This window comes from Stegodyphus dumicola, chromosome 4 (assembly GCF_044657685.1).
Source record: "Stegodyphus dumicola isolate Sdum_Otavi_A_Nest chromosome 4, ASM4465768v1".
Lineage (NCBI taxonomy): Eukaryota > Metazoa > Arthropoda > Arachnida > Araneae > Eresidae > Stegodyphus > Stegodyphus dumicola.
This window is the reverse complement of record NC_140771.1, coordinates 42085425-42099437: the sequence shown is the minus strand read 5'-3', so window position 1 is coordinate 42099437 and position 14013 is coordinate 42085425. Positions and strand designations below refer to the sequence as shown.

At 31.4% G+C, this 14013-nt stretch overlaps 1 protein-coding gene across 1 annotated transcript in view; it reads left to right on the top strand.

Annotated features, from left to right (window-relative positions):
• The window catches only part of LOC118183103 (fibroblast growth factor 8-like), a 188211-nt gene that overhangs the window by 107734 nt on the left and 66464 nt on the right, over positions 1-14013 (top strand). The window contains exon 2 of the mRNA XM_035352533.2: positions 10269-10320. Coding sequence (XP_035208424.1) covers positions 10269-10320 — 52 coding nt within the window. The remainder of the gene's footprint in view (positions 1-10268; positions 10321-14013) is intronic.

Below are 14013 nucleotides of genomic sequence, written 5' to 3'. Positions count from 1 at the left end.
AGCAGATAATAAGCTTCGACTTTTGCTATAAAGTAGGGCGGAAGTTTTTGAGCGTTAGCGGTCTATCTGATATAGTGTACTCTAACGGTAGCGACGTAAATCCTCTTCTGTCTTTCATATCCTAGAATCTACTCCAATCTCCAATAAGGAAATCGGAGGTTGAAGTATGGTGCTCGGAGCTACACACTAATCATGTTCCAACCTCCGACAAATAAGCAACTTCTGATCCGGAAGTATGCTATTCTCGTTTCTGAAATATTAACCTACGATTGACAATATTTCAATTTGTTTTATATTATCTGTGTATTTATTGTATCATTGCCCCTTAATTCGTTCTTATGTTAGCATTATTTTTGGCTTTATGCGTTATAGGGTATGATTTGTGTGATAGGTTGTAGAAACATTTAGAAGTTTTCTGTCAGGAAACTCAAGGAATCTGCAGGTCCCTCGCTGGAATTTGAACTTTGGACCTACTGAATACGCGTCGAGTGTGCCTCCAGTTATACCACGAAGGCATGTGAAAAGGAGGGGGAAAATACTCCTTTTAAAGGGCGACTGGAGATTATTGGACACAGTCACCAAATCCTGGCGTTGACGAATTAGCGTTCATGTCCTTTTAATTCGGGCGCCCTTCGCCGGAATTCGAACTTTGGACCTCTCCAGTACCCGTCGAACGTGCTACCAGTTACACCATGAAGGCATGCGGAAAGGAGAGAGAAAATACCTTATAAAGTTACTTTTTTGTTTTAAGAAGGCTCAAACTTTTTTCGCATATGCATTAATAATAATTTCTTCTTCGCTTAACGCCACTTCTGAGTGCGAAAGTTTTCAAAACTCTACTTTCACTTAACGGGAGAAATCTATATTTGTATTCAACTCAAAACATCACTTCAAGTTATGTTGACAGTAAATTTTTTAATATATACTGAATAAAATTTTTTAATATATACTGAATAATATTTTTTAATATATACTGAATAATATTTTTTAATATATACTGAATAATATTTTTAATATATACTGAATGAATAATTTGTTCCTGTAGTATTTCGTCAGAGAAGACTTATATATTGTATATTGCATGTATAGAATGTTCAGTTAAAAGGGAATCTGTTATATCAAAATAAGTGCATATATTTATGATACATACACTGCATGCAGCAAGAATTGGAAATGATATCCTCCAAATCAGTTCATTTGTCAACACATTTCTCCATGCTTTTAGTAACCTGGGGAATTTTTCCTAAGTTCTGCTCTGGATGGTAGTAGGTGTGTTCATATAGGTCTTCTTGCTAAATATACGATAATTTAGGCACATTATCCTGAAACATTATTTATCCTGAAATATAAATACATTATCCTGAAATATACTTTATATCAGGCTCTTTCTTTAATACTGATTCGCAAGTTAATAACGCACTGTGTCAGAATAATACTCAATGACGAGACTGAAAATGCAGTCGGAATCAACATTTTTCTCTAAAAATAAGTAATCAATGTAAGTAATTTTGTGTTTTTAAATAACATTTTCATCCCCCCCCAACAAAACAGACTATCAACTTTTTATTCGTAATAAAACAATGTAATAATATAAGAACTAATGCAAACAAAATATGCACAAAATGTTATATTCTTAAATGGAACAACCCGTATATCTCAGTAAATACCTTGAATAATATTCGAAATGTAGAATTTAAAAGACAGCAGAAATCCTTGAAAGTCTTTTAAGCTCTTGACGTCAGGATAAAAATTGAAAAATTAACATGTTAATAAAATACGAATTTTTAAAACATTTAACAAAGTTTGTTTAAAATGAGAATCAGTAGTAACCCAAAATATCATTAAATGCAGTTTTACAAAATGTCAGTTATGATTGCAGTCAAAATTGACCCCGCGAATACGAGGTCGATTGACGATACCGCCAGAGGAGAATGACACTTTCCTAAATATTGAAGTGCTTGTTGCTAACGTGGCTGAGGACTGCTTCCAAACGGCGTTCTTTTCACGTCGCAACCCAACAAATGCTTTAGAGGCCAGTGATCAAGTCAACGATGCTGTTAAAAGCAATCATCCCGAAAGAGCTTAATTCTTTTAAGTGAGGGAGTGACTTAAGATCTAATCTCAACGGAATAATGTTCTCTATGCAAAAATTTGCATTTAGTGAATTTATTTTAAAATGTATGCAAGGTCTGTTACCGTGTATGTTTATATTATCTTACAGCTTTCCATGAAACTGAAGTTTAGCGGTTTTACGTGTTTCAAAAGGATTAATTTTTTTTTTTTGAAACATAAAATTACAGTTGAATAATGCAATTAAACTTGCACAGTTTCATTGCCGACTCATTTTTTTCTAACTTACCTAGCAATGCACGGAGGAAGGTAAAGAAATCTGTTTTACAGGCGTAAAACACATGTTATTCCCCTCCTTTAGTTGATTTCCCTTTTATAATTTGCGAGTAACTTAATGTACTATATATCCATTCATTGAATACCTAACATAAAGTAGATGAAGCAACTTTATGCCCTGCAAATGTTAAAATTTTGCAAAGGTAATAAGAAAATATAGGATGAAGAATACTCCGGTTTACAGTTTTATAAGGTTCAATTTCTGGCGTTGTACATAGCTTTGAGGCTATTTCTGCTTTCCTGTTCTGTTCTAAAAATGATTCACATTAGAAATTACGTGCTCAGAGTAAATATTTTTTAAGTATTTAATGTATGTTGAAAGCAAAAATATAAATATCAAAAGACTTCAAATAAATATTTCCAATGTATGTATTTCTACCAAAACAAGTATCAGTAATAGATTAGACATATTGCTTTAAAATCCAATCTACTACGCAGCTTTTCCTAGCTTAAGAATGAGAAATTATATTTCGGCATAACATGGCTCATGACGAGTTCATCTGATTATATTAAATACAAATATTTTTTGCTGCGCGTAAGAAAATTTCATCATTAAGTTGCATAATCGAAGAACATCTAAGTAACAAAATTCAATGAAATAATTCAGTATTGATGCCATTCGTCTGCATTACCATTCTTTGATTTAATAATATGTTTGCAGTGTCACGATGGCTTTTTTTTCCTTTGAAACAGGAGACAAAATCTGTGCAATACCCCTACTCCCAGCTATAAAGATTTAAAACTTAGGAAAAAACACAGAAATTGAAACAATACCTCTATATACTAATTTACCAGAGATTGCTTGGAATATAAAATATCTGGTTATAAGTTCAAATTATACAATCACACAAAACAAACATAAAAACTCAAAAGAAAAAAAAAAAGGGTTATAAAAAAATCAAACACATAAAGGGTAGCTGCTTTACGTGTTTTTTTTATAACCCCCTTTTTTCTTCTTTTGAGTTTTTATGTTTGTTTTGTGTGATTGTATAATCTGAACTTATTACCAGATGTTTATTAAGTTTGTTATATTCCATTATGTAACCATTTATTTTATTATTATTATTATTTTGGGGGGGATTTGCCTGTCTCGTCATACCGATGTGACAGGCTTAGCCTGCTAGGTGGGCTAGTGCTTAGAACTAACTAACCTCTACTCTCGACGTCGGACGTCTTTCAGTTACACCACGAAGGCACCGGGAAAGAATGGAGAAAATATCTTATATGTTGAATAAGAATAACTCCGTGCTAAATATGTAATAAAACATATCTACTTTATAAGCAACTAGAGGATTTGGTGCGCCATAATTTACATATCAAAATGTGCGTACATTAGTTTTTACTCTGCATAAATTTTACTACTGTACTATTGAAGACCGAAGGCGTTACAGATAATATGAGTGAATAATTAGATTATGTGTTATATAGTTCTAAATTACGTATTATTCTTTATTATTTAAGTAAGCTAAAGAAAAACTGTTACTAAGAAAAGGATAAGAAATGAATATACATTTATAAAACGACTGTTATTTTCTTTCCTTTAATGAGTATGTTTACAAATTGAATGATCTGTTTGTCTGTAATCATACTAGTATTCTCTTATAGCTATCTTATATGAGTGACACAATGTTTTATATCATGGATAAGATGCAAAATTTTGTATGTTTTGCTAAATATTATGGACAATAACAATAAATATCATGAATGGAAATTTTTTGCAATATATTTGTGTGTTGCAAAAACGCAGTGAACTTGTGTAATATTTTGTGGTAGAAAATGATAAAATAAGTAATGTTTTCATGTACTTATTCATGGCGTACCTAACATTTTTAGTTTATTCAATATTTCTTTTTGAAAAATAACCACGTTATTCAAGGATCGTTAGTGTTAAATTATGTGTTGACAGTTTTATGAGTGAAAGTAAAATTACGTCGCCTTTCCCTCCTGTTAAAATGATTTCTTCAGAATTTTAAATGGCTTACTTGGTGCTATATATCAAATGGTCAGGTTGCTGTTGTTCATATGACATATAAGTTTGAAACAAAGAAGCGTAAGTTTTTAAATTTTTTACATAAAAAGCGATAGCTTTAGATCGTAAGAGAATTTAAAGGAAAAGTCTGGACTACCGTCAGATTCTTAGCGAAACGTTTCACATTGAACTCTGTTCTTATAATGTGTTATGGTTATTCCTACTAGATTTCTTTACAGTTTTCTTACTCCCGAAATTTTTATAGCAGCTGTTGCAGCAATAAGCGAATTAAGACTGCTGAAGTGGAGGAAATCAAACCATAACCTACTTTTGAATAGATAAACTAGGCTGTAAAACGCAAATACAAAGTTGTTTGCGGTAGCATACACGTTCATGCCCTATATGTGAAACAATACTGAAGCGCATCGCATTATCTGTCGGAAACTCGTTATCTTCGGTTTAAGAATATATTAAGAGAAAATTATGTTCGCCATTAGATGTGCTTATATTTTGCATGTTTCGCAGTAGGTGAATTGATGTAATTAAAAATCCTAAATTCCGCTGTTGTCGAGGTTGTTAATAGTTGCATACATTGCAAAATTTGCTGCCCTGTCATTTGAAATCTAAGGCTTATTTTTCAATAATATAAAAATAAATTTAAAAAGAATTTTTAATTCTCTTTCTAATTTAAGTAAATGTTATTTTGATATCTATGATTACAGATTTAACTTTTTGGAAAGTTATATTGGCCTCCTTACATTAAAAAAAACGAACTAAAATTACTTTTTAATTGATCTTGAACTACTGCGTTAGTTTTATATTAAAATATGGTATTAAAATTATTTAATTATCTTTGCTGAGAGATAACCTTCAGCATCTAAAGTGTTTTATATAAAAGTTATATTTCTTGTAAAATAAATTCAAAACGTCAGGGTAATTTTATATCTACATCAATATATTTTGCAATACTGATGTTTATTTCATTAGCAATACTTCTGATTTTTATGACAGCATTTTGCTTATGATACTTACGCTGCTAATTAAGTGCGTAGGTTACAAGATCTAGGAAGAGAGAAGTAAAGAACTTGTAATATTATGTATATTTCTAATGCCAGAAAATGAAGTAGCGTGGCTAAATTCTAATAGCTGCTTTATTTAAATACTAAATGGCAAACACTTTTACTGTAGTATTTAGGGAAATATTTAATCAGGTCGTTCCGACATCCCAAATGTAACTTTTTGCGTTCGCTGTATATTTATCTGTATCTGAATCTTACAGAAATTGTAATGTTTTGTTAGAAATTTATGTATTTGTTTCACCCAAAGCTCTTCTGTGAGACATGGAGCAAAATCAAGGCTTTCAGATTTTCATCCTTGAATGAAATATTCAAAGTATCTCGTGTATTACATACGAAGGGACTTTTTTAATTCAATAATAAATGTAACAGAGAATGTTTTTAACAGATCAGAAAGGTGATTTTGTTTTGTGTGTGTTATTTTAGATTGTCGTGAATTACAACGTAGTATATTAGATAACGCTCAAAATTCCTGCATCCACTAAGTTCATTCCGTCCTAGTTCAGAGCCGGCAACTAACTCATTTACCTATGAAATTTTAATTGAACAGCCGCCAACACTTTTACGACACTGGTGACGGAATTTTGCTGCACACTCTTTTCGCCACTTTTCTCAATAACTCATTAACTTTTCTCAAGGCGTTCATTACTTGGCGAGAATTTCATCGACTGTCGTAGGGTGGGACGCAAGGATAACTACCTGTAGGGAAGATAATTGAGCGTGTTCTAAATCGTCAGGCGGTAGATTGCAGCCAATTAAAGGATTGCTGAACTCGCCTATTAAAAGTCGGTGTGGTGATAAAAGAGCTTCGCCTCTTATAAATCATCTCGTGAGGAGTCCATCTTCGCCTTCGCTGTCGATCAGAGGACCAGATTAAACAGTTGAGACACTCCGCTTCTAATCAGCACCAACTATTTTTATTCTGAAATTTGAATTTCATTGAAAGGGATGTTTATCTTTACCCCCTTGCGACATGGAAATTTAAGCGATGTAATTAAACGATTGTATCAAAACGTGCTTCCATTTCATATCTGGCTTCCGGGAATTCTCCTTTTCTAATTAGATTGTCAAATATCCTGATTTTCTCCTAGACTTCTCAGTTACAAAGAAGACTTTTTATTGCTGTGATTTTGAATAATTTGCGAAAAACAAAATGAATGTATTAAAGCGTAAATAATAACAGTAAGATTAAAAAGGCTTTTATTTATCAATATTTTAATCTCTCATTCATTATTATTGTCTTTATCCGAGTTTTGTGTTTTATAAAATTAACTTTTTCTTATTCTAAAGATCTTATGCTTGACCTTCCTTTACCTCGTTAATATGTTAAGTCAATTAATCTTTTATTCTAATTCTTTGATCTCAGAATTAAGTAAACTCAGTATCCCAAATCAAATCATACTTTCTATTCTGTTAACTACCTAGGATCCCCTTTTCCATTATATCTTTATACATTTCGATTTGGTAATTCTTTGTAACATTCGTAAACTTCTTTAATTTCACTGAAATTTCTTCAACGGAGTTTCTTTATTTTCCACCATTTTTTTTAACTTTTAATTAATTTATTTTTCATGAAGGTATGGTCATAGGATTTTGTAGTATATCCTTATTGATCAGAAAATAAAATACTGATACAAGAAAAATCACACAATAAATGACGGAGCTTTGTAAATAAAGAAAAATGGCTTACTTTTATGAGACAGCTTCACATATATGGTATACTGAATCTGAAAAAAAAGTAAATAAATGATCTGCAAAAAAGGTAAGTAAGCACGATACTTTGAGATAAGTCTGAAAAAAAAAGTTCTTTTTCAACATTACAATTAAAGTGATAAAAATATCTTTATAAAAAGGATAGTTAAAAAAATACTGGCACGTTTCAAAATTAGTTGCAAAATTATATAAATAAATCACAAAATCACAAACTTTATAATCGCTGCGGTAATTGAACAATATTTATCATTTTAATACCAGACCTAAATGTGTTAAATCTTTCCTCGCTCTAAGCACACCTAATCAGAACTTAATTTCCATACAAATACGAACCAAAAATTGATTGCTCCAAAATATCAGTAACAGTTGTCTGTACATATAATGTCTAGAGAGCAAGGAAAGCATCTTTACTTATAAGTTCATACATCGGATTTTGATAAAGATAAAATGAAATTTATTAATTGTTTTTTATTTATTTATTTTCTAAATATTATAGCAATCGATGTTGGAAACTTTGAGTTTCTGCTGTTCATATTTCTTTCGCAATTAATTTTTTAGATGCATCAAAATCTGTGCATAAAATGTGGCATATGGTCTGCAAAAGAGGCACTTAGTAAGGTTAAATAAGCATTTCCTCGTTCTAGTGCAGCAAAATGTTTTAAGTAACAAAATGTTCTTCGTAGTAGAACAAAATTAATCAATATATATTTTGAAAGTAAGTGTACAATGTGCATGCCGCTAAAACTCAGAAACGAGTCCCGGTACGATCATATGTTGTGGTAGACCTCTATGCCACATCCATGAAAAAGGTTCCCATTTTTACCTCAAGAGCGTGCTTTTGAAGATATAAGGGCTGGAAGTTTTACCCACTAGAAATTCCCAGAACAGTCTAGAATATCCGAGAGCATTCCGCAACATTCCAGAACATCCCGAAATATTCTGGAATGTTCGGGAACATTACGGAACATCAGTTTCTTATCAGTGAAATGGGGCGAGTGAAAAAAAAAATAAACAGTGAAGTGTGAGTAATCAAAGTGATACAGTGACTGAATATAAATGGAAAATCAAGTTTGAAAAGTATGTAAAGTGTACTTAATGTATTTCTTAATAAAAAGTTGATTTGATTTATATTTTTTAGAATGCCCAAAAGTAAAAGAGGAGGAGATCTTGTCAGTTCTGAAGCAAAACGGCAAAAACCAAAAGAACAGCGAAAAATCGAAACAGTTGAAGAGCGCGAACCACGTTTACGTTCCCAACGAAGGAGGATGAGCACCGTGAGAAGCAGAGAAACCGAAGAACAACGAAATGAACGAATTGAAGAATCAATTGCGACACTATCTTATAATAAAAGACTGTGAAAGCATTCCATCACCCATTTCATAACCCATGAAAATATCTTCCTACGAGAAGCCCTGACGAGGATAAGTAAACAGTACAACCTAACAAATGAAGCATTCCACTACGACCCGAGAAGAAATATATAAAAACACAAACACACCAATGCGGTGTGGATATTTCAATTTTGGCAACTAAAAATGATGTTTTGTCGATGATATCAACTTAAATATTCAAAAGAGGATTCCCGGTGAAGGGAGAACATACAAATCGATTGACACGATGGTAAACGTTGAAGAAAGTGTTTCCCTGTAGAATTTTTAAACTCTTTGCAAGTACCAGGAATGTCATTATACTGCCTTCGACTAAAAATTGGATCTCGATGATACTACTCAGAAATCTCAACTCACCAAATTATGTAATGGAACAAGGAGGGTCGTTAAACAGCTATTGAATAACGTCATCGAAGCCGAACTTATGACTGGAAAGAACACACAGTATTTATCCCCAGAATACCACTGATATCTATTGAACTGCCATTCCAATTTAAAAGACTGCAGTTTCCAATCAAATTAGCCTATAGTTTTACAAGGCTCAAGAACATACTTTAAAACATTGCGGCATCAACCTCAAAGACTACTGCTTTCCTCAAGGTCAGCTGTATGTAGCTAGTAAATTTGTACACATATACCTCGGATAACAAAATGAAAAATGTTGTTTATAAACAAGTATTGTAAATAGTTAGAATATGTTTACAATAAAAAAATTACCTTTTATATTTTAAAGTTTATTCCAGCTATCACACAATCTCATATCAACTCCCTGAACAAAGCTGGGTACTCAGCTAGTTAAAAATAATAGAATCCAATATCAAAGAAGAATTGCATAGAATTTCCAAACATACCGAATAAACACTATTAAATGTACTTATGTACGATGGAAAATGTGTGTTTAAGAAGTAAATAGTTTAATTACGTATCAAAATAAAATTCCTTTTAAATGTCATGCTTTAAACTTGTAAAACGTATTAAATAATAAAAAAATCATTATTTAATTTTTTTTGGAGGTGGGGCGAGGTTAGGGAGAAGAAAAAGTTGACTGCCATTTTTATTTAGTATTTTTTATACTCAGGAAATCTCTTGATCACAGTATCTGGAATTTATTTGATTTTGCATTAGAAATACTCGTAGTTTAGCTTGTTCGAAAGCTTCTTCTGTGTGAGAGAAAATTAATGCACTTGCGATCATAAACTAAATTAATTGAACTCTGTTGTGTTGCGATGCTTTAGAACTTAATTAAATAAAATATTTAAAAAAACTGTTTTTTTTCTTCCTCGTTTTAATGCTTCTGTTTTTATTCAATGCTTCTCTCTTTAGCAGGAGTTTAGTAATATTCTTTGGCTGACTCTAAAAACTTACCAGTTTGTAACATTACTTCGTCTTGATAACTGAGGACTGGCTTCTCAATCGGTACAACAACAAGTTAACTTACGACTTTATGCTGCAAAAACTTGGAATTTTCCAGATTTATCGTCTGTTTTGCAACAAGGAAATAAATTTGTTCAAACACGTCTATTACAAAGAATTTATGTTGTTATTTGAAAATAAATTTTGATAAAATAATTTTTTAAAAAGTGATTACGGATTTCTCATGTGGAGATAACACGAGAATTATGATTCTCTTTTTTATGTTTCTAAGTCATTCTAAACATGTTCGATTTGTTTCGAAATTTGTAAGTTCAAAATTAATAAACTTTTTTTTTCTTGCAGGTTTCTTCAAATTGCCTCCCTAGCGTACCTGTGTAGTTTATTCTTCAAAATGGTAAGTCATTATGAATATCATAAAATATTCTCTTTTAAAAATGATAATTAAATTTGCTTGTTTAATTATTATGAGTAGAAATACAAATATGCTATTGCATGCGTATATGCTATGCATAGAAATATAGATATGCAATGTATTAAGCAAATACATACAGCTTAGAATGTATTTTCGGTTACGAAGTGTCTAAACATAGCACAGAAATTTTTTTTAAAAATGACTTTAATTTAGAAGGTAGAAAAGTTTTATGAATCTAGAATTTATATATTAAGTAGAGAATAACCATACCATACATAACTACCATAAACTTGTACACAGTTTGTGAAGATATTAGTAATTAACAATTTTATAACGAATAGACGAGTGCTGTTTTAGATAATACAGAGCCATTAATCTCCAAACTGAAACTTTTTGTTTCATAATTTTATCTTAAATCAGTTGAAATATGGACAGAAGCACTGAAAATGATATAAATCAGTCATTTTGTACGCTGCGAATTTTGCTCGTAAAGGTATGAAAATTTTTGTCTTTGACTTGTTACACGAGAGAAATATTTTACCGTATTTGCTCGCGTAATAGTCGCACTTTTCTTATTATGAAAGTTTAGGTGCGACTATTATGAGGGGAAATCTACTATACAATATTGTACAGTTTTGACGACTTTTTTCTGCTTCAAAACGGGGGTGCGACTATTACGCGAGTAAATACGGTAGTTCCTTGTAAAATAATTCATTTTAAATTTATTCCTTGAAACGATTTTGACTGAAACTTTAATGTTGAAGCTTATGATTAACTATTAATTAAAATTTATTTAAAAAATTAGTATATTAGGTAACTTTAAAGGATACAAAAGAATTTTTGAACTCATCATAGAAAAAGAAGTTCGAATTATTCCTTGAAAATATTGTTTAGATGAAAGCGATTGTAAATTTGTACACATATACAACATGTGAAACATGCGTCTGACGAATGTGTTCGCATAGTGAAACGTAATTCCATAGTGACTGTAATAAAATTTAGAGGTAAGGCTTCTTAAGCAGTTTTACTCTCTATGTATTATTATGTATCTTTAGCAGATACCTTTTCAAAACTGTTTTGCTTTCAGTTATGTAGTATTGATATCTCTTTGATATGCAGTTTCTTGAATTCTTCAATGATATTGTTTTGAAAACATTTCAACTCAATCTTCTAAAACCTAGATTACAAAATTTAATTTTTTCCTGATTCTGAAACACAAGTCACGAGTAGTAATTTTACTTTCCTTCATTTTTAGCAGCATAAATGCTGGTAAAATAATAAAGAAAACGGCTAGCGAAAAAGAACCAAAGAAAACCTTTTTCGTCACGCTCTCGTCGTTGCCACTCGTTAAAAAGGAAATAAAAGGTGTCGTTTAGTCTGAAGCGAGACAGACTCGTTCGAAAGGGCAATTCGAGCTCGAAGTTATTATTATAAGATTGCTTCTGAAAAGGCCGAATTTCGACAGTAGTCATTAGAATGGTGGTTCAACTCCTCGTGGGCGGTTTATCACTCAAAAAATTATAAGCTTCCGTAAGAAGAGGGATTATTATTTTTCATTTGACTTGCCGGAGATGGAAGGAGCAGTCAATTAACTGTAATGCCATCTCAGTATTTATTTCAACAGTAACAGCTTTTGAGTATTCACAAGGAGAGCGATACACTTAGATAACCAAGCATTATAAGTCTGCAACTTAACTGTGCTACCTTTGTGTTTCTTTTTAAGGAAAACTTGTTTTGTGAGAAAGTAATTATTTCTTCCGCATTTAAATAATTCAGAAGTCGAAAGCACATAGATCAACTTTTGTTATTTTATAATGTTAATGATTACGTCTATATCAAATGGTCCAAAAGAAAAAAATCGTGATGAATTAGCGATTATTCTTATGGAAATGTCGATTTTTATATGGGTTATTTATCATTAAAATGATAATTAAAATTTGTTAATAGTAATCATATATAATAGTTAATATCTGGTAATAAAAAGTTTCATTATATGTTCAGAACTATGATCTGAGCATTTAACATATGTAAGTTAAAAAATATTAATATAAAATTTAATAAATACGACTTTGCCAATATTACTCAAAAATACAGTCTTTTCCTTTCTTAATCAAATGCCGAATATTTGCTGATTCAGCATTCTTTGAGCAATATAGGCGAACTCATCATTATTTAGTTGCCTGATCAACGACAGTGTTATTACAGCCGCAGGAAAAGAAGAAATGACGATACAGCCAAATTTTATGTGATTTGAACCCTTACCCTTAATTTCGGTGTAGCAATCAGTCTTCACTAAGTATTATACCGCCCAGGAAGCAAAAGCATAATCCTAGTTCTGTTCTCATCTATTTAATTTAATAAAATAAGAGTATATATTACTCCCAAAGGGGTATTTTTTTTTTCATTTACACGCACATAACACGTTTCGAGAGCATTTGGGGTAATGTCTCTTTGGGCTAAAAATATTTAAAAACAGTATATCTTTAAAGTTTCTGATAGACAGTCTCGCATGCTGGAAATATTTTTTTCCCTGTACAGTGCTGTCATTGCCCGCTTCGAAATCGCTGAGTTTGTTAATCAAAAATTCGTTAAAATTAAAAAAAATATATAAAGCAAATTCGAAATTTTAAATTCGAGCTTCTAGGTTCGGGTGGAAGTTTTTTCCCCCACAGTGCGAGAAGCATACATACATTCGTGCAGATTTTTTATTATTTAGTTTCTTTAAATATAATACAGGGCGATAATATTTGATGGCAACAATTTGAAAAGTGATACATCACATTTATGTGATTCGACGCAAAATGCCGTTTCGAGACTAATAACCCTTCTAGGCTTACCCTTTGAGCTAATGAGGTTTTGAGAACTTACATTAAATTTTAGAACTTTAATTGTTAAAAAAATCTGCACTCACTGTAACGAAAAGGAAAAGAAAATTAATTCAAAGGTTTAAGAAAAAAGATCTGTAAATCTTTGCTTGATTTCACTTAATTTTGAATTCAAGTGTGAAGATAATAATTTCATTTAGCATTCAGAAAGTAATCAGGAACATATCTCTATCTTTTAACTACATTGTGGCTTTACTCAACGCGATAAATAATTTTGAATGAAACGCTGACTATAAAATATAGTTATTCATTTGAAACTTCTCAGCTTACAACAACAGTTAAAGAACTAAAATCTTCTCCTAGCTCACACACGTTGGAAACAAACTCACAGAGTGAGATTAAACAATATGTAGTAATCGCAGGTTAAAATACCTAGCAGTAAATTACAATCTTTTTTCCTAGCAACATGTTTGTATAATCCAAGCAATCTTTTCCGAAATAATGCAATTTAATGAAAAAATACTCGTTTCTCAAGTCTAAAAATTTCCGCAAGAAATTTCCAAGAAAATTTCGAATTAATGAGACAAAAACACTTCAGTTATTTCGGTACAGCTATTTACATTTTGCACACACTACTGAAAACAAGCGTGAACTTACTCTGAATCATTATTCATATTTTAGGGTAGCGTATAGTTTGAGCGTTAGCTCAGTAATTCGTTTTTTAGCCTCCCATTTCTTCGGGTCTAATGATTGACGCTTAAGAGTTTCACACAGCCACTAAGTAGTTGTGTTGCCAATCTGTTAATAAAAATGTATACTTTTCCATGTATACTTTTCCTTAAAGGTTATC